Source organism: Chrysemys picta, chromosome 22 (genome assembly GCF_011386835.1).
Source record: "Chrysemys picta bellii isolate R12L10 chromosome 22, ASM1138683v2, whole genome shotgun sequence".
Taxonomy (NCBI): Eukaryota; Metazoa; Chordata; order Testudines; family Emydidae; genus Chrysemys; species Chrysemys picta.
In genome coordinates this window covers 18,051,206-18,073,557 of record NC_088812.1, presented here as the reverse complement: position 1 = coordinate 18,073,557, position 22,352 = coordinate 18,051,206, and the positions used below count along the sequence as shown (strand labels likewise).

At 38.2% G+C, this 22,352-nt stretch overlaps 1 protein-coding gene across 4 annotated transcripts in view; it reads right to left on the bottom strand.

The window, feature by feature from the left end:
• Positions 1–22,352, bottom strand: part of HOXC4 (homeobox C4) — a 46,701-nt gene that overhangs the window by 19,650 nt on the left and 4,699 nt on the right. For 3 of the 4 annotated variants that reach the window (XM_042842231.2, XM_042842232.2, XM_065576015.1), the window contains exons 2-4: positions 19,661–19,692; positions 9,547–10,228; positions 5,561–9,069 (exon numbers count right to left, since the gene is read on the bottom strand). In XM_042842231.2, the coding sequence (XP_042698165.1) occupies positions 8,720–9,069; positions 9,547–10,090 (894 nt within the window). In that variant the 5' untranslated portion in view covers positions 10,091–10,228; positions 19,661–19,692 and the 3' untranslated portion in view covers positions 5,561–8,719. Of the gene's footprint in view, positions 1–5,133; positions 9,070–9,546; positions 10,229–19,660; positions 19,693–22,352 lie in introns of all 4 variants that reach the window. The other variant, XM_065576016.1, reaches the window with a different exon arrangement.

Below are 22,352 nucleotides of genomic sequence, written 5' to 3'. Positions count from 1 at the left end.
CAAGAATAAAAGGTCGATAGATTGCAGGCCTAGAAGTTCTGTGATAAACAGTAATCCAAGGGGGGAAAGTGCGCTTTAAAACATCTGCTGCCAGGGCTATAAAACAGTTGGATTTACAGCTTGCCTCTGCCAGATACCCATGTGAAGTCTTTTCAAGGAATTCCCTCTTTACAATGGTCAGGCCAAACCTTGGCTCTGTTCTGTGACACCCTCCAAACGCAGAACACACACGTGCAAACACAAGCACACACCCATAGATACAGACATACAAACACACACACATGCACACTCCCAAACACATACACACATAGAGACAGACACCTTCACACAGCATATACACAACGTCAGGCACACAAACACTCCTAAACACCCAGAGGCAGTCACAAACACACACATAGATACACACAGACATACACTCACACAAACACAGAGAGGCAAGCACACACAAACACACACACAGCAGACATATAGACATGAAGGCACACAAAAACACTCTGACAAGCACACACTCACATTGGAGGTTTATCTTCACAATAACCTTTATGCTGCTGGTTCTAAGACTTTTCTACCCATATTAGGGAAAAAGTTTCTTCGTACCCAGAAAGATGGTTTCCAGATAGAGAGGAGAACTGTTTAGATTAAAAAAAATACAGGTCTTGATGTTTCGCGCCGGGGAGTATAAACACTTCGCAATACTGTATTTCTTCACGAGTGGCGCGGATAGTAACAGCAAACCAGTACAGCATTTTCTAAATCTCCGAAAATACTTGGAGAGGAAAGGAAAGGTTAGGATGACCAGCATGGGGCGACTACATTTGTATGTATCGGTCGATTTATGCCACCCAAGATTTATATTGTAAACTTGATATTAAAACATTCACCATAAAAAGGCAGATCGTCAAGGTAAAGAAGCCTCTCAGTAGCATCAAGCCATTACTATCCAAATCACTGGTCATTTTCTTCCCAGACAGCAATGTTATTCCCACTTTTCCGCCTATGTTTCTCTCTTCTGAAAGCAGCTCCAGTTTTGTGAAAAGAGAGAAAATAAAAATCTGAAATAAACTACTTGAGAGGTTGTTGGGGTTTTTTTTTTTTTTTTTACAAATATGGGGTTTAGCTTCTGATTTGCCTTTTTTCCTTCACATCATCAGCATTTTAAAAAAAAAAAACATTACCCTTATTAAATATGCCCACGAAGAAGTCAGGTCTCTTTAAAACCAAGTCCTAAAATATTTAGCGCATTTCAGGCTCATGCCCCTTTTACAAAGCTATCTCGCTGTATATACACCCAGGGTCAGTTCTGTATACTGAATATATAAATATTGTTATCAAGAGCAAACTTTATACATTCACTGCCCATAGAGGCCCATGCAAACGGCATTCTAGCACTGAGGTGAAGTTTATACAACTTTAAACTCAGCTTTACCATCTGTTCCTTTGGTTTTAAGAAGGAAAAGAATCTAAACCAAAGCTTTAAAAAAAAGAATAAGAACACGGTTAGTGCACGCTTTCAAATAGGGTGCTGGCAAAATAATTCTCTAGCTACAGTTCACATCGTCAGCATAGGCTTTATTTTACATGCTTACAGTTGGGAAAACTGTCCAGGGATCATGCCAGACTACTATTCTCTCCCCTCTCCCCTCTCAAACTTAAGTCCTAGGTATCTCTGGTGCAGAGGATATACCGCACTAACTCATTTTAATTTAACAATTTCCCCCCCAAAAATTGTTAAATTAAAATGAGTTAGTGCGGTATAGCCTCTGCACCAGAGATACCTAGGACTTAAGTTTGAGTCAGCGAGATCAATGGGGTTTTGCCACTGACTTGCGGATTTTGTTTGTTTGTTTGTTTCCCCTCAGCCTCCCCGCCCCCCAATTTATTGAAAGTATTCTACAAACTAGGATATCTGTATTTAAGCATTGAAATGAACATGGCGCGTGGAGGGATCGAATTTTTTACCTGCCAGGACCTCCATAGCCTGGAAAGTGTATAGAAGGTATTTTCCTTAACATAGGATTTTAGGGGATTATTTGTTGTTATGCAGTTTAGACCCATATTTTTTAAAAAAACTTCTTGGATTCTAATGGGAAGTAAATTGTAACGCTTTAACAATCATCTAATCTGGATACTTTAATAAGAGAGGAGTCTAAGTAGCCCTTGATGAGGCTAGAGACATGGGCTAGATAAAGTTATACATCCAGACTTCAGAGCTGTTGCCAAACAAGTAAATTAACCTGCTGGTTCAAACAATAACTTTGGGATTATGCCGTTCCCTAACACGAGACTTCAAGACCCTAGTCAAAGCTCCTTTGTCCTGCTGTCCAAACTTGGGGTCATGACCTAGCTAATGCAAAGCAAACCTGCGAGTAAACACTTTATTGGGTCTTCTTTAAATATTTATAGGTACTTCAGGGGAACTGGTTTTGGGGGATTTCAGAGAAGCCAGACAGACGTTTTGCTGCATGCACGCCCCAGAAGTAAGCCAAACTGTATCTAGTCATTGCAAATAAAATAACCATAATTTCATGGACAATCCTGATAGCAGGTTGCTTCTACTTTTGGGGTCTCGCAGCGTTTCGGAAGGTTAACCAACTTCCAGGCTGTGTGGGTGTGGGAGTCTGATACGTTTTGATTCTGTCTCTATATGTGTGAGGTTTTGTACAGACGAATGTATATGTAAAAGGCACACATGAGCATAAACACGTGGGTGTATGTATATTTGTGTGTAAGCATCTACTTTTAATTATCCATATATATGCCGGTGGATGTCTTTCTGTATGTATTTATGTGTGTGTGTGCATATACTTTTAATTCTCCGTGTGTGTGGTTATGTGTATATACATTTACTTTTAATTCTCTGTGTGTACTTTTAATTTGCAAGGCTATTACTCAAGGGAATCTTGCACTCAAAAGCTGCAAAGCCCTTTAAGCCTGTTAAAGTTTCTGCTTAATAATAATGTAATGAATTGAAAATAAATGTATTAATGTGTGATTCAGTGAGGTTCACAAGTAGTAAGCAGAGGGGAGCACTCTATGGAGGAGTGAGCTTGGGTGTGGGGAAGGGGTTGGTTAAAACAATATACTTCCTTTAAAAAGAGAAGTATCGGGAAAGATTTACCTTAAATATTTTTATACCTTGTAATAAATTAATTCTTTTATCCCGTGCTGGAGCATACCCTTTTGCGTGTGTTACAATTGGTATTTTATGGTCTTGGGAGACTGTTTATTATACACTCCTCTTTCTTTGAAACTCGACTTTAGTTATATTCTGCTCTACTTCCAAGAGAGGTTGGCTATCTTTGGGGTAATTTTTTTTTCAGAGGTATATTGTCCTTAATAATTTCACTTTTCCTGAGAAGCAATAAGTATGAGGCATAAATAATCATTCAGAGGGGGGTGGGGGGATGGATGGGAGTTAACATCTGAGCCCCAGAGAAATGAAACTGTTTAGCTGAAAAAGTAATAACACAGATATTTATGAGTGACTAAACAGACCCAAACAGAATTGATTGAGTGACAGCTGTCACAGTGAGCGCATCAGAATTAAACTTTATGAAAAAGCCCTAAAGTTTGAAATAGTAATTTTAATAACACCGATCTCTCTCCATACTCAGTAACATGTGTATATTACTTATACATTGCACTATATATATATTCAGAGTTATTTTTCTTGGCTACCCCGCAATTACTTATAGGTTGCTTGTTTGCTTCTCAGAAAGAGTTACACAAAGGAAAAAATATTACTGAACAGTGTATAACATTTAGCACCAGAACAGCAAATAGATCCTTTAGAGGAGGAAAGAAGAAGCTGTGAGATCCGTAGTACAGACAAAAAGTGAAGAAAATAAAATGATCAAAATATCCCTGAAAAATGAACTCCAGAAACAGCTAAAGATTTTAATACAAAGATTGTTTTTTTTTAAAAATCTTTCTTATTTTAAAGCAAAGTATCTATCTATCTATCTATCTATCTATCTATCTATCTATCTATCTATCTATCTATCTATTGTATGGTTTAGGGAAATATACAATACATATGATGGATTAGGTAGCAATGGAAACTTTAATTTAGGAATGGGAAAAAATAATGTAGGAAAAGTGAATAATTTACAAAGCAATATTTAACTCCCTACCTAGAAATAAACCAGCCTCTCTCTCTCTCTCTCTCTCTCTCTCTCTCTCTCTCCCCCCCCCCCCCCCCCCCCCCCACACACACACACACACACTCTCTCTCTCTCAACTCAAAACTATCTATTGCTGAGTTGGGAAAATACTTTTCCTCATAGGAAGACAATCCATAGCCAATGAAACAAACAAACAGAAAAGGGTGTCATTTGCCAGAAACTGTTAATACCATTACCATAACGGCTGCTGGCTGTTTGTAAGGAAATACTAGGCTTTCACTAAAGTCCCAAAATGTTTGGTTTGGTACCTTGCCCATCAAAATAAATCATAAGGACAGATTAGGAAGTACATAAAACTATATCTCTGGATAATGATATACGAGACCACAATAAATGTAAGTTACACGTTCGAGGTGCTGTCAGTTATGGTTGCAAACCCGTAACTCATTCACTTAAGCCTGGCTGAATGTTTGTCTTTTAATTACAATTAACAGTGCAGACGAACATTTTCCAACTATGTGAGGGATAAAGGACACAAGTGGCTGTAAAGACCTGGGATATTATGTTAACTGAAGAGTCTGGAAGTTAAACTATGCCACTTCTGTGGATTAGCCCTAGAGCAAAAGGGGAAAACATGTGTATCTATATACTGGAAAAGTTTTCATAAAACTGAAGGCACTTAGATAACGCCTGAAGGCCCTTGTTTGTGGGAAGTTATCTCCCCAAACATCTCTGGAGCTGTTGGTTTTTAACAGGCAATACAGGAAACTAAGTTTCACAGCTTCTTGAACTACATTTAACAGAGGTCCCTTCAAGGGTCTGTATACAAGGGCTTTCTAACGTCTTTTTTATAGCTCGTTAAAGCCTTGTAAACTGCTTCTCACTCATGTTAGAATCTTAATCCTCAAAAATCTAATTGTGAGGGGAAACAAAAAAAAATAAATAAATAAATAAGCGGGTCATTTTCAAGCAAATTGGACTAGAAGAAAATGAGTTAAAATAAACTGACCTGAGATGTTAATTTGATCCTCGAGAAACATTTTTGTTGATGATGTTACTTTTATAGCCCAGTAATATAAGTAGAGATAATATCCAATCACCGAACAATGAAATACACAGTTTGAGGGGGAACATACCCCCACATGATGACAAATCTATATGTGCCGACGTAAATCTGGAACATAGAGCACTGAAATTAAAGAGCTTCTAATCTTCGAACACAGGATGATGGGGAGTGGGGGTAATGCAGCCCCGTGTACCAGACTTATACGTGCCATGGTATATCTGGACCATTTTGCACTCCTAACCAGAATAAACTATTGTTTCCCCTCTGATACAAAAATTCTCTCCCTTCTCGCTCGATTGCATTTACCTCCTGATTTGAATCATCGCTTTGCAAACTTCCCCCGTGTTTTTTAAAGTGCAAAGCTACTTACTTGGCGTTGGATACTTTGATCTGGTCATAGGGTAGTAGCCAGTTGGGAAATAAACCATGGGAAGGCGGGAAGTGAGAAGAGAGATTTGGCCGTAACTTCACCCTTCTTCCTTTCTCTTGGATTATTTTGGTGACAACACAATGCGATAACACGCATTGAATCTGCCCCATCTCTCCCCCATTACTATGGTAAAATCTACAAAGACGCTAAACAGTAGTGGTGCCGCTAAATCTATGTAGAGAGACACAGAAGGTACACGTTGTGAGACCTACCCGGGTCAGGGGGGCTTAGAGGTCACCCTGCCTGGCTAGAATAAAGCTGATGGGATAGAAAAGTTGTCCTTTCAGTGAACCCATTTTTGCCATTTACCCGAACTTCAATAAAGTATCTTTCAGGCTCCCAACATGGAGGCGTCAAGAGGCTAAAAAGAGACTATGGTGCAGGCTGCTTGTAGCTAGGAACATTAATTTTTTTCTTCTTCCCCCTGCTGCCTGGCTATATAATGCATTCATAATCTCCCTCCATGCCAGGAATTGTGTCATGGCCAAGTCTAAAGGCTAAGTAAGATGCTAAATAATACTCAGCATAATGCAGAGAAGAGGTGAAAAAGTAAAGTTAGTCTCAGAGCAAAGAACTGGAACAGAAAAGTAGGTACAAGAACGAAAAGGCATATACCTAAATGTGATTTTTTTTATTACTGAATATGCAGACTATATAGTTGAAAATGTGATTAATGTTTCCTTTGCTTCCTCATCAGACACTCAGAGAGAGAACACACACACAACAAAAAAGTCTTATCGCATTCAGAGCCAGTGCCCTCTCAGAACACCCCGTTATAATTCATCAAGTTATGATGCACTTTGCAAAAAGGGAAGGGGGGGGGAGTGGATCAAGCTTTAAACAGAAATATTTCCACCCAGCCCACCCCCACTAGCCTTAGTTTAGTCTGCAGAACTAGCACATGTAGGTTTCTACTGATGAACACATACACGTTACTTGGCTATGAATTGCCAGTTCAACTTTGTAGCAGCACCATTATTACAAGGTTAGGACTTTTAGCCTTTGTTTTCTTTACAATGTATATGCATGGTGGATGTGTCTGAAGCCAGTGTCTCTAACCTCGAGTAAAGGCTCTCTTTTTTCCCTTTGGAGGATGCTTTGTTACAGATTAGCTAGCTAATTCACTTTATTATATATAAAAAGAATTTAAATGCCTTTTTTTTTTACTGGTAAAGTGTGTGAGATTGTCTGTTACAGGCAAGGAATCAGAGGGAGAGAAAAAATTACAACCAACTCATAACACATTCCTCTGCTTGGAGGTGGAAATGTTTAAAGAGAACTATAGACTTGATGTCTATTTACTATGGCAACATTTTTCTCCATTCTCACTCTTATATTAATGTCGATCAGCAGGAATGTAAAGAACTGATGAGCTTCACAGGTACACGATGTATTATAAATAGTAATAATAATCTATGTTCCCCTTTCAGGATCTCTCTCACTAGCTATCACAATAGGTTCTGAGACCATTATTTGTTTAAGGGAAGGCTATACATGTTTCTGAGAGCCAACAAGAACAAATGAAATAAAAATAAAAATAAAGGTAACAGAAAGCTCCCCTATCCTAATCCCCTTCATTCAGATTTGATAATCTCTATTCTGGGGTGGGTTAAAGAGATCTAATCAACTGGCCAACTATCCTAATGCAAGACATTGGGATAGTGTTAAATGCTTGAAGAATAAATGTCTTTAAACAGGCCTACCTGAAAATCTGGCACCCCTATGTTATTTCAGACTGGGACAGTAGTTCTGAAAAGGAACATGCTGCAAAGTTGCAAAAGATTGGGGCCTAGAAAACAGCTATGTATAACTTCCCCATTTGCACACAACTCTTTCTTACAGTTATCTCATCCTTCCAGGAAAGTAAACAAACCTTCAGTTGTGGGACAAATTTCTTGCTAAACTATGCATGTAACTCTCGGTTTGGATCATTTATTCAAAGTCCAAGAGCAAGAATGCCTTTTTGCCAAAGCTTTTACTGTCTTTGGAAGACGATTAGAAGAAACCTATTGGCTTTTATGAATGAACCAGTTCACATAATCTTGCAACAACAACAAAACAACAGAAGTGTAGAGAAAGGGAAAAAACCAGAAAACCCTTATATTAAATAGGGGGGAAACAGAGACAGATGAATGATATTCTAACCCAAACACACATCACTGTTCCTTTCTCAAAACAAGATTCCTCCCCTCTCCCCCCTCCCAGTATATGTTTGACTAAGAGAATCAGAGATTGAAATACATTGACCAAGTTGTGATGTCATAAAATCTAAAATACGGAGTTATTTTTATGTTTGTTTAGACTTAATTTAAGCAGTAACTCCTGCACATGGAATTAATGCCACAATCCCAGGATTATTATTCTATTTTTTTAGGGCAAGGGGAATGTAGAGAGTAAAATAAGCCACCAGACATTAAAGTAAAACTAATTCACACTCACTGGTTTATTGAACACTGGGACTTTCACATACACACTAAAACGCTTTATTGCAAGTTTACAATGATCATGTAAAATCAGTCCAAAAACACAAATAACCACGACAAAAAACCTAGCTACTGACTTTGTTTAAACCTTGCTCTTTTTTTAAATATGTCACTATCCTTCCCTTTTCTTTTTTTCCCCGCTTCTCAAAATTTCAACCAATTACTCGCTCAACCTGGTTTGTGTGATTTTTTTTCTTTTGAATCATGATTTTTTTTTAGCTTTTTTTCACATTTATACAAAAGAATTTCAATGCTCCATTTTATTCTCGGCAGATCATTGTGCATTTGTAATGCAGGGGGTACAATACCTACATTCTCCTTCTTTTTGATTATTCTTATTTGTTCATTAAATTCATCTAACAGAACGTTGACCTCTCCCCCCCCTTCCTTACCCCTTAAAAAATAAATAAAACCCTGAAATGGCGTAAAAAAACCTGCAGGTACTCGGTCACCTGGCTTCATGCTATGTTACATGCATTTAAGCCTGTGGTCTTACAGAAGACCTCATTGTTTTTTATACGCACAGGAAAACTACAAGAAAAGAACCAAAATATATATATATATATTAGATTCTATAAATAATCAGAGTCAATTTTGTGTGTGTGTGTGATATTGTTTATAACCTTGTGATATCCTCTGCTCGCTGATCCTGAGCTGTACTCGGTGATAGTTCCTCGCTGGGGGCCGCGTTACCAGCAGCAATGGTGCCCGCCGATGAATTAGATGGAGTCGAGGATCTGACTTTGGTATTGGGCAGCCTGTGGTCTTTTTTCCATTTCATCCGCCTGTTCTGAAACCAGATTTTGATCTGCCTTTCCGAGAGACACAAGGAGTGAGCTATTTCGATGCGCCGTCGCCTTGTCAGGTACCTGTTATAGTGAAACTCCTTTTCCAACTCCAAGACCTGCTGTCTTGTATACGCAGTCCTGGAACGTTTGGGCTCGCCTCCATTGTAATTGGGATTCACTGGAAAAGCAAAGATTAGCATGAATAGAGAGAGAGAAGCAGACAGAACAGAGAGGGAGAGGGGGAGAGACAGAGACAGGAAATCTAGAGTGGCTCAGGAAAAAGTAATCAGCTAAATGGGTTATAAAGAACTTCTGGCAGCCCAAGACTTTCTATTCTAATAAGAAGGGGTTTCCCTGGCTCAAAAGACTGAATTATTTATGCACCCCTTACAAAGCTTTAGGAGTTTCACACATACATAACAGAATGAACCACATGGCTAAGGCTGCCCAGACTAGCTTGGCTATAAAATTTATGGTGGGTGTAATTACCCATTCCGAGTCGTAAATCCAGCTCAATTGTGCTAACCCAAAGACTCTCATGGAAGGGAAGGAAATAAAAAAAAAAAAAAAACGAGTGAGAGCGAGAGCGAGCGAGAGCATGGTGTGAAAATAGGAAGGAAGACAGAGCAGAGGGAGAGAAAAAAAAGTTGCCTACCAGTACTGACGTGGATTTTTTTCATCCATGGATAGACTATAGGTTGCTTAGAAGCTGTGCTGTTAAGATGCTCAGGGTTTGGCTGGTTGCAGGCTGTAGGGGCTGGGGAAGGAGAGGTGGAGGAACTGGAAAGAGCAGTCTGCTCACACAACTGCTGCGGTTTCTCTGAGAGGTGGTGGCCTCCTTGAGTTTGCCCATGTCCCCTTTGGTGCGCGGCTGGGTTGCCGGGAGCTTGAATATTGGCACAGCTGTATTGGCGCTCTGGGTAGTTTGGTCTTGGTGGTGGGTACAATTCTTGGTGATGATGCTGAAAGCTGGACTCCCTTGTCCGGCTGTAATATTCCGGACTGTGGTCTGGGATGTAATTATTTTGCGAATATTCCTCGCATGGAGGAAATTTCGGATCGATGTAGTTAGAGTCCATCAAATAGGAGCTCATGATCATTAATTTCTGGAGTGGAAAATAATTTTTCTCGCTTTGTCGTTTTTCTGCTCCATAAAGCCCTCCTACAAGCTGGCGACCCCGTAAAGTTACTTTCACCATGTGACTCCCTTGTCCAATCACACCAGCCAGCCTAGTCCCCGGATAAGGAACCAAAAGCTTTTTCAAAATGTATCCAATTTGTGTGTGTATGTGTGTGCATTGTTGTTGTTGTTGGTTGTTGTTTGTGTGATCTCAAAACTAGGAGCAAAAGAGTCAGGATGGTGAGAAGGATCAACCGACCCCCTTTCCTCTACCCGCCGAAAAAGACATATGTGTAAGGAAAAAATAAAAGAATAAAATCCTACCGGTTTTTGTAAAGGGGGTGAGGGAACATGTGGGGAATATTCCTCATAATACCCCCCCAACCCGCCGCAGGCTGGATTTTAGAAATGTCTCCGTGGTAGGACTTCCCCCCAGATCTTGCAGATCAACAACAGAACAAGCCTTAATTATGAAAATTAACTATCACTTTACCCTGCACAGAATAAGACATGCTCAGAATATGTTGAATTTTTCACTTTAAATAAATGCTAGGTTACAAAACTGCCCCCCTTTTCACCCCTAAGTAGCATAGGGCAGTTTAAGTGCCCTTGCTAGTAAATTTGTTTCCCCCACCCAAAATGGAATATTGTTAAACATACATAATTGAATGGGGGGTGGGGAGGGAAGGGAAGGAAACAAGTTACCTGAGACGTAAAAGGGAATATGCAAATCATGGCTCCGTAATTTAGAGTTCTCTAAATGCTCCCAACCTTTGCTTAAGAGATATCTCATTTCCTTGGAAACTGATAGGATCTATTTGTGTATTAAAGATCATAGCTACACAGCCTTTCCACCCACTCAGAAGGCAGGAATGCTTTTGGAGTGACAACAATTCTATACTTGTAAAACTACTTGTGTATTTTTATTCCTACTGGCTTTTACAGGGTGATTATGCTTTGTTTTCGTCATTCAAAATTCTGCCCTTTCCAGTCTGCCAAAGCTCCATATAATATACATACATACATACATACATTTAAATAAGCATACATGTATGTGAGATGATAGATAGATAGATAGATAGATAGATAGATAGATAGATAGATAGATAGATAGATAGTGTGGATGGGGATAGATAGATAGATAGACATGTGGTTCATAGTTCCACATCCAGCCAGAGAATTAGTTTCTCTTGCAACGTCCATTGAAAAGACCCATTTAACTAGCTGCTTTAATAGAGGGCGGGAGGAAAGGTTGAGATAACATATATAAAAATGGCTCCCTTTCCCAGATGTCAGGACAAATAGACCCCCTGTGCAAGTACAGAAACTGGAAATCGATGTAAATATTTTGGAGAGTGCAGTTATTGCAATTAAGGGGTTTATCTATAGCTTGCACTAAACAGAGGGGCAGAGGGAGTCGGATTAATCCCTTGTACTGCTTGATAACAATTATAGTTGGAAATCATAGCTTGCAGGGCATTGCCATATTTTACTTGATAACAATAAAAGTGACACATAAAGTTAACTGTTTATGTTTTATTTATTAGACTAAACGTGCCAGCGGTGTCGGAGGCTTTTGGCTCGTTGTTACAGCTTTTATGGGGTTGTAAAACGCCATAAATCAGTCACATGAAATGGTTGGGGCTTTTTGTGCTGTTGGCTGAGACTTCTGCTGTTTCTTCTTTATATGAAAAGTAATAATGTGATTTTATTATTATTATGATCCTCATCCCCAATCATCATTATTATTCAGTCTACCTTTAACAAGCCACCCCCACGCTGTCCTGGCAGAAGCTAAGGGTGTTTTGCACTTGAATAACTACCTTTTAAAATGACATAACCAGTATTTGAGGATTTAATTAGAACAGCTGCAATTAAGGGAATCAAAGGAAAGCAGAACTTTACAAGGCTCTGGCATCGTCCATATACTCCCCTAGAGACGAATTTGTGACTCTCAAATATTCACACAAATTCGATTCTACAGGGTACATATAGACGACTGTATAATTTGGCACTTGTGGTGTTGAGGTTTGAGGGGTGGGGAGGGAAAGGATTGCACTTCAGAATAATGCTTTCTGGCTGGAAGAAAGTTGGAGAGCATGCAAAGGCCACTCACTCAGCATGTTGCTTAAGATGTTTACAGATATGGTTTGCTTTGCATATTTGTGATTGCCTGTACTACCTCACACAAAGACTCAGTCCCATATATATTTTGGCACTGTTACATGTGGAAACTCATTTGCTATTTTTATTATTATCTAGCATTTATTGGTTTTATTGGCATCTTTTTTTCCATGGCCTGTCTAATTGCTTACCCAGTGGCTTGACAAAGATGAACGTTATTAAAGTTAGATATGTTCCATCTCTTGATATAAGCGAGTAGAATTCTATCTCTCTAAAGAAAAGTTGTAAGGAGGGTGGCGGGAGAATCTAGAGTATGCAAAAGACATGAATGGAAATGTATTCTGGTATTCAAAACATTGATTCAAATCTGTCCAATAAATTCCTTTTCACTAGCTATATCTCATGCTGTCCAAACACCTTGGACTCAGACAGGATTTTGACATTTATTGTTCATATTGATGCAAAAAACTTTTTTCCCGAGGCTGCGGGGATATTGAATAAAGATGTAGAGTTAATAAAGTAATTTTACCTAGGCATGTCTTTTTAATGGATGAATCTCGGTAAGCCACAGAGGAGAGGCATTAAAAAAATATCCACAGGTAGTTATCTAAGAACATACTCGGTGGTTATCATAAACAACAACAACTAAAGAGTTCAAAAATCCCAGGCGTGAAGGTCACCCAAACCAATTTCTACCAATGAGTTACTGACCTACAGTTCGAAGGCTTAAAAAAGCCTTTCGCTCAGTGTTCCAGATGGCCAAGAGAGAACTGCAATTTTATTTCAATGATTTGTTATTCTTATAGCTTTGGGACTTAATTGCAAATATTTTTTTAAAAAAGGTTTTATTTCAAGAAGCGCCTGGCCCTCCTGCCTTGTCAATCTAAATTCACCCCCGACTTCTATTTTAGTTTCTTGCACATTATATCTAAGCAGTGCACAAATATATTTCCCCCCTCACTTGTCTGGTTTTTTCTTTTTGTCTTTTTAGTGGAGTTTTTAGATGTGTCTTTTGCTTTAAGTGTTTGGCAGAATTTTTGTCTCCATAAAATAAGTCTGCAAGGACGTGTGAAGAATAGTTGTACAAGAATCTGGCTCTTTTGTCTATAAACCTTCCTTCCCACCCCTCTCTTTCGCCTCAATTTCCCCAGCCAGCCCAACAATGTCGACAAACAGTTTTGGACTGACAACGCCAAGAGAAATATAGCACCTCGGAAAAATAATTTCTGGTCTTTATTTCCTTCTCTACCCAGGAATCAGGTTGCAAAATATAGATCTGGTTACCATTTCAAGAACATTTTTGAGTACAAAGCGCCTTTCTGACAGTACTGAAGAAAAATAAGTGACTATTGTCCCTGCGGATTCATTGTCTTAGCTATTACCATACTGACCGTTTGGTAACCTGTACCTCAAGCCATTAGCAATCTGTGCATCCTAGAAAATGAAGTACCTAGCTACTGGGGTTTTGTTATTCAATGTTTAATAATAATAATAAAACAACAAACCTCCCACTATGAACTATCTCTTCTTGAGATTCATAGGCAGGAAATAAATTTTTGAGTAGAGTTTTATTTCAAAGCATTTAAGGGTTTATTTTAAGGTGATTATTATACAATAAGTTACATTAGTGTGTGTGCTGGGGGGGGGGAAGACAGATAGTTTCTTGCAGAAAAAAATAGTTGGTTTCTCTGTGACATATGCAATGACATGTAATTAATTAAATTTTAATTTTTCTAACAACTTGAAAGCAGTAAGTGCAAAAAAGACCTTTCCTTTTTGTTCCTTCATAATGCAAATAGACAAGTCTAATTTATGCAAAGAAATATGCAAATGTTTAATTGATTTTTTCTTAAATCTGTTGTCAGTAAAAGTAATGAATCGGCCTAAAACGATTTTAATAACCAGAGCATGTCAGGAGAAGTACTACCCTTCACATTTTTCTTTTTAGCCTCTTTAGTCTCCGAATCTGTAATAATGTAAATATTTACCCCCTCTTTCTAAGATATTAAAGATGAATTCCTGTTGTTTGTTTGTAAAAAATATGCAAACCGTTTTCTCAATCTCTCTCTCTTTCTCTATTCCCCCCCTTTCTACCCCACCCAGGAATTCAATTTTCTTCAAATCTCGTTGAAAGTGGCTTTTTAAAAAGTGGGCGCATTTTAATATTGGTTAGACAGCGTGACCTGAATTTCACCTCAACTGTTTGACTTGATCCAATAGGTCACTGCCAAGGAGTTATTGATGGGGGAACTCCATTGAAATTTGTCTCCTCACAAATGGCCTTTAGATCTTCTAGCTAGTTCAATAACTAGTTATAATGTAGAAGGGGAAAAATGAAGCCCAGAGGCAAACTAATTTGATGTTTCATTTTTATGCTGGAGAAATTGTTGGTTTTCTTTATATCACCTTTCCCCAAGCCCCCCTTAAAAATCTGGTTTTGGCGAAGAACCCCTTTTAGCTGCGAGGAGATTTGAATCTGTATTACAAATATATTTTTATTACTATTATTATTACTATTATTTATAATGGAGCCTCAGTTCATGAACTCTTCAAGACTTGACCTACACGGGAGCCTAAAAATAACTTCCTGCTTGGTAGGAAACATGCTTTTACTTTTTTTTTAAAAGAGGATTACATTTTTAATAGATCAAAGTAGCCAGGATGGGTAAACGAGTTATGTCTCAATTCTTTATAACTTCTCATGTGATTTCATTTAGCTCGAAAAGCAAATATATGTGTTGCAGCTTTGAGAACTAGCAAATCAAACCTGTTAGAGATGGTCCTTAAAGAATAACTATTTAAAAGATTTGAAATTAACTAATAAACCTGCGATCGGTAGAGTTTTATTTATTTATTATACCATATATACTTGTCTGTAATGGTCCATATAACTACAACTGATCACTTCCGTTTTCTCCTTTAGCCTCTTCAACCCTATTTAAAAGGCCGCAAATATGTATTTTAGTTATAATCAATAAATTCTGAATACAATATTTTCTGAGTCTGACGGCTCTATCCTTTTCAGCACGGAGAAAAAACTTTGATGGAGGATCCTTTTAAGTGACATATATACAGGCTATAAGGTTTCTCCTTGACTTTTTCTACACAAACAATACCTGTAATGACTCATCTCATGCTGCTGAACCATAGGTTACGTTGTAAAGAAAACATTGGTCTTCTACGAGGATGGGGGGGGGGGGAGCTGCAGAGAGAACTGTTCAGTGGAAGTTAGGTGGATGTTATTGTATGCTATGGAAATATATACAAACTTTAGACAGCTCTTGTTCTGTATTATCCTAGAAAGCTTCTTCTTGAGTGGCACTTACTAGCTTAACCCATTTAGCCTTGAAATCCTCCCCCAGAGTGATAATATTAATAATTACAGAGAATGCACTTCTATAGTTTGATTCTATTTGTGATAGCACCTAACTCCCGAGAAGGACTTTGAAAGCCGATGCCCATGAAAAAAGGATTTGGGCTTAGCCACTGAGACAGCGTAATGGGTCAGAATGAGAATATTAGTTATTTTAAATCGTGCAGGGGAATAGAAAGTCATACCAACCTCTCATGAGGTTGAAGGGTCAATATAAGAGTTGGCTACGTTGTCCTGAGCCGCAACTAACTTTAGGGTAACTCTGATAAACCCTACTGTGCCTTCATTTTCAGTGTTGCTGAGAGAGCCCCCCTGCCTCATATCGTCCTGCTAAATGCCTTCTCTTTCCGCTGGATTCCCTTCCTAGCTGGCGCAAGAGTAAATAATCCAGTTGAACTGGGGCTACACTTCGTGTGACATTCGCCACAGAACATTTGGGCGTGTAAATGGCAAAGAGAAAACTCCGATGGGTGATTCTCATTCTGAAGCGGAGTCTATGGGGAAATAAGCAGCACAGGTTGCAGGCACTTCTGGTCGGTACTGACACCCTTTGCAATTTAAAATCAATTCTGTGCTGGCTTTCTCTGGGGATGTGAAGTAATCACTGGACACTTTTTAAGCAAAGGGCAGCAAAAGAGCACCCTTTCTGCCTTGGGTTTCAAATGGCCCAACTGCTCTTACCATACATATATGTGATAGAGTGTCTAATTAGATTAGATGTACAAAGATTTCCTCCATATAGGTTATAGACTGGTGAGTGCTTGAATCAATAGCTGTTATTAAAACCTTACAGATATCAATTCTCCTAGCCAGTTTAATGAATACAGATTTTATATTCAAAATGTACAGGATTCACACACACACATATTATATATACACTGTATATATATGTACAGTACACTGTAGTTGTAATATATATGTATGTATTTATGTATGTACATATATATATCAAATACAGTGTACTGTACATATATATGCATACTATAACCATATATCAGATATATTATGTTTTGAAGTGTAAATATTACATATTCCCCATTTAAAACTGTTTTAAAGTATTTGTGTATCTATTCATATCTCTGTATGTGAGTGCATGTTTACACACACAACGAACACATATATGCACACCCACACACATCTATATACACACAGGGACAGACACACAGGTTTGTGTGTATCAATGTTGTTTTAGGTGATGAAAACAGTTCTATAAGGTACTGGAATTAGTTATTTAGGACTGATGAAGAAAAATTATCTAGTGTGATTACTTTATTCTTCTGCCTACGATTCCTATCTTTGGATATTCCTACCTATCTCGATTTTCTGTCGATCACCCGCACTCTGTACAAATATAGAGAGTATAAACTGGGAACCATGTGTATTCTAATGAGCGAACAAGAGACATGGAGTTCTGGAGAAACCTTCTAATTGCCTTCAGCTACCAAATGAGGTATTTGATTTTGTTAAAAAAAAAAACTTTCATTGGGCAGTGGAGAATGACAACAATGGACTATAATGGTTGAAGAGGAGTTTTCTGTTATCTATAATGTTTATTTTTTTCACTAGGGTACTTTCAGTTTAATCTTTCACTGTGTAATAAACTATTATCTTAGTTAATCCCAAAGGTGAATCCATCAAAACCTTTTAATAAAACGTTTATTAGTTTCAGTAATTCCGAGGGTTGTAGCTGCACCTCCAGAGCAGCAGGCAGAACTTAACTAAACTTGGGCTGCTGTAAAATACTTTAAAATAAATTTAGAAGTATAAATGATGCCCGACTCATCCTGGCGATTAGAATTCTGCAGGCATTGTCGTTTGCAACAGTCATTAGTCAAGCCTACAGAAGCAAAAGGAGCCGCGTAGTTGGACAAGAGAAATCTCAAGAATGATATACAGAACCAGGCCTCTAGCATCAATTCAAACCTGATAAGAAATCGGCTGCCTTGTTGCAAAAAGATGGCTAAGCTTGTTCAGTTGGGCCTCGGATGCATTGAATAATTGTTCGATTCCTGGAAAGGCTAAAGGGTTTTCACCCCAAAACCTGGGAACCTGGGGAAAGGGAAAGGTGAACACCTAGGGGACCAGAAATGTACCCACATGAGATTGCAACGCGGCTGTAAAGGCAACAGATTGTTTGGATTCCATCCAGAGTTTAGCAGCTGGGACTGGCTCAGTGAAAAAGTGGAAGGTGGGATGAAATGAGGGCAGAACAGAATGCCAGCTAATACTAATAATAACAGACTCTCTAGATCCGAAAATCTTATTTTAAGCATCCATTTGGAATAAGTTAAGAGGAATTAGATATTAGTTCAGGGATAGTGCATCAGCCAGTGCAGCATGGTAGGAAACTAACATAAAATATAGGTTTGTTCATACTCCACTTATTCGCTTACACATGACCCAGCAACTTTGAGACTGGACTATTTTTTTTAAAGCTTATATTTCTGTTCTCCACAGTATTATGGGGAATTAATTTCGACAGGGACAGGTACCCAAGGAAAGCAGAGACAGATGTAAAGTGTCAGGTTGTGTCTATAGGTAAAGATCCTCCCCCGCCCCCAACAGTCAAATGTTTTATTCCTAGCCAAACTGTCAGGAAAGCAAAAATAATGGAGGCTTTTTGTTTTTAATTGGAGAATGTCTATTAGATAATTCATTTACAACGTACATCGACTGAATGTTGTCTTATAAAAACAGCACAATGTGTATACACACATACATACACACACACACTGAGAGAGACTGAATGCTATTTTATGGAAAGAGGTCACTTTTCACCATACCGGGGAGAGAGAGAAAAAAAGAGCGAGCGAGCGAGAAAGAGAGAGAGGGATTGACTGAATGCTACTTTACAGAAAGAAGTTAGCCTTCAGCACAGATTATATACACACATAGGTTCAGATCATTTTTTGTGGGTGTCGAAAATGGATCTCTTTGATAATCTGTTAATTTTTCACTTAAATGTATTTAATCAGATGTAGCAATAAAGAAAGCATACCCAAAGCCTTACTCTGCCTATATGCCTACTGAGCATGTCCCTAACCTTTTAGCTCTCAGAGTTCCAAGGAAAGCTGTTTAGTGTGGGTGTGGTGTGTCTGTGTCTGTGTGTTTCTATTTTTATTACTGCGAAGCCTAGTTAGATCACAAATCTTAGTCATTTTTGTAAAGTATGATTTTCTCCTGCTGTATATTATGCATCACAGCCACAAAAGTACACAATATAGAACAGAAGGAAAAGGGGAGGAAAATACAACAACCAACCTCTAACTTGTCTTTAATTACATAAGCCTATCAACCTAGTGGAATATACGAAACAGAACCATAATACAAGTAATAATAATAATAATAATAATAATAATAATAATAATAATAATAATAATAATAATAATAATAATAGCTGTCCTCCCCCATAGGAGACGCTCAGTTGACCTCTCTTCGGGCTATGTTTAAGCAAAATAAGTTCAATATTTTTAGGGCAAATATTATTAACAAGGAGAGGGAGGTTTGAAGACCTTTTTTAGGAAGCTACTTGGTGCATTCATCTCCAGTACCAATGGGTCTTTAGATCTTATTCATTGCCTTAGCAGAAAATCAGCTCCAAATATTTCCACCATGTCTTCCCTCAGATTAGGCTGGGGCTCCAGGCAAAAGATACAACTATTTTTGTTTTGTTTTGTTTTTAACGATAACAGGGCAGAGGTATATTGGGCATAATAGACAATTTCCAGACCATAGCACGAGATTATTTAAAAACAAAAATATTTTCGGAGGTACCTTTGAGAATGTAAGTCAAAGCAGATCTGTGGAATTTACAACCTTAAAGACACAGACCCCCTCACTTCCTGTGATTAGCGACAGATCAAAACGGACACCTACCTGCGTTTACAACCCCCGCCCCCTCCCTTCCTGACAGGAAAAAAACCTCCTGTAATAAAAGTCTAGTCAGCCATCCCTTTTGTGAAAGATGAAACAAAATATATGCAATCACGGCTTGTGAGTCTCAAAAACAAGGACATTGATTTTGGTTTTGTTTTAGAAAGAAAGAAAGAAAGAAAGAAAGAAAGAAAGAAAGAAAGAAAGAAAGAAAGAAAGAAAGAAAGAAAGAAAGAAAGAAAGAAAGAAAGAAAGAAAGAAAGAAAGAAAATTACTTACTGCTGTTTCTCTCCATTTTGTCATGGCCAAACCTACAGAAAAGAAAGTTTCATTTTTTTAAAGAAAGATACATACAGGCTATGCCCTACAGGATCATCCATAAACTCTAGCTATGTGCACTTCGGAAGTTGACTACAGTTCCTTGCAGATTACACTCCAGTTCATGTTACCTAAACTCAAGCAAACTCTAATCCTGCCGCGGACAGAAATAAATAGAAAGGTCAACAGTAGCAGCTCTCTCTTCCCATGTGATTATTTTGTTGTTGAGACATGAATTAGAGAAATCTGTTGAGTGCCAAGACAGAATTATATATATAATGTCTATATAGATATATCTAGTAAGGGAGAGGAGAAAATGAATAGGATACAGAATAAAGACTCTAAGGGGGGGGGGATAACATGATATGTCTTCATTTCTATCAAACTATCTTGTTGCCTCAAATCCTCTCGCGTTTCGGTTTGGCTAGGAAAACAAATATGGAATGTAAAAAATAATAACCAACAATCTTGATCAGTGGAACAATGAAGCGAAAGTGGGAGGGGGGTTCGCACTGGGGAAGGCTTACTCCTTCTAAATGAAGAAGTGATATGGTGAACGGATAGGCATCTCCAATTCGTGCAGGGGTAATAAGGGAAACTACATTCATATCTGCCAGGAGAAAGGGAAATCGCAAGTTAAAAAAAATCGATAACTCGGAATTCAACTCTTGACCGGGAAAACCCAGATCAAAACATCATTTGACAGGAATGCTCTTTTAGAATCAGATACTAAATCAATAAAATCACTCCATCAGTACAATCTGCATAGGCAGAAGATCTCTGCACCGTGGCTCTTAAAAGAGAGAGGAAAAGGGGGAGATGATGTTTAAAAACCACTGGGAGAATAACGGAGATCAGCAAGCTGAAACAAAAGTGAATCTCACCCTTGGAGGATACCTTATCTTAGCGGGATATTTTGATTTCTTCATTCCACCTCTCGCTAGCCCATTTTTCTGGATTCAGCACCACACTAAACTTACGTTCGAAGGCATTATGGTTCCGCTCACGTGGGTAATTAATATGCACAATGATTTTCTTGTAAAGAGGAATGTTTAATATTAACCTTTTTAAAAAAAACCTTTTAATTCATAAGGTACGAAGGTGGCAAATAGAATTTTGAATATGGCTATTTTATTGATCCTGAAATGGAAATAGTTTTCAAAAAATGTTATTTAAGCTAAAAACCAAAGCTGCCAAATCTGCTGAGGAAATGACAATAATTTGCCAGCTACAACACTGATTTAAAAAAAAATAATAATAATGAAACCTAAAACCGAAGGAAGAGTTAGACACTGAAAGACCCTCTTGAAAGAATATAGCTACATTTCAAGTCACACCAAAACTTTCTTCCTGTGTCAGACATGCAGTGCCTTAAATCTCTTAGTACCCATAACAAAGCTCAGAGCATTCTAGCCTGTACTCAATACAAATATTTATTTTTGATACCCTTGGCAATACTCGGCAACGTGCTTTTAGATGCCTTGAATGGTTATGTTTCATTATGGATGTAGCATTGAAACTAAAGCACCTTTCGATTCTTCATTGAAAGGAGAACAATTGGAAAATATTCTTTCCTTAAATTTGCTTTGCAAAGGATTGCTTGGAAATAATCAGATCCTGTCCCTAATGTAAAACCTCTCAACTCTCTCTTCGCTTTGGCATCCTATTTGGAAGGCACATCAAATATGGTGGATGTAAAGGGCCGAATAAATGTTTACTTTTGGAATATAGCATATCTTTGGCAACTGCCCACTGCAAACCTTTCCGTGTATAATCTTCTGAGAGTGACTAAGAAAGTTATAACCCGACCTTTAAAAAAAATTGAATGAGGTTCTCTCAATTGCAAGTCTTGTTCAAGGCGAGCACAGATGTTGGTTGTTTCTTACGATAGATAATAAAATATTCCCACTGTTATAATAGGATGTAACCCAATTACATTGACTCGCAGTGGCTGCAATTTGGAGTTGCGAGCTCATGATTTTCTGTTTTCTTGGTTATTGTTGCTGTATTTAGTTTGTTCACCTTTAACATAAATGTTCCCAGTACGAAATGTACGATTTTAAGATACTAAAATGCCAGGAAGCGCTGTTATTTTAAAGTAATATTCCCTACTTTCCCAAAACAGGTAGTTTAAAATGCTACCTGTAAATAGCTTGCAGCTAAAGTAATTTCAGCGAAGTAGGTTTTAGCTCCATTTTAATTCCAAATTAAGCAGAATGCCTCTGAATCTCAAATATCCCAACTGACAACACACAAAGATTAATATAGTTGAGCCCTGTGATTTATCCTCAATACTGTGACAGAAGTTGGACTGTATTTATGTTCCAATAAAAAAAAAACCCTCCCACAATGGTGCAATCTTAGGTAAAATATCAAGCTCATGCTAATATTGTATCACCTGTTGGGAGGAGAAGGGGAGATGACTGATATAGTTACAAACTTGCCTAAATGTCACATTTGCTTCTGCTAATCAAAAGATGTTTAATTCTTTTTTGTTTGTTTTTTAATATATCTTAGGGTGTGTGCAACCCCCTTCTCTTGCCTGGAGAGCAGTGATCACCTGACTCTACTTTGCGCATGCCTGGTGGGATCCTTGGGCTATTTTGGGTGCCATAAAAGTACACAAATCTTCCAAGCTAACTTTCCATCTTCT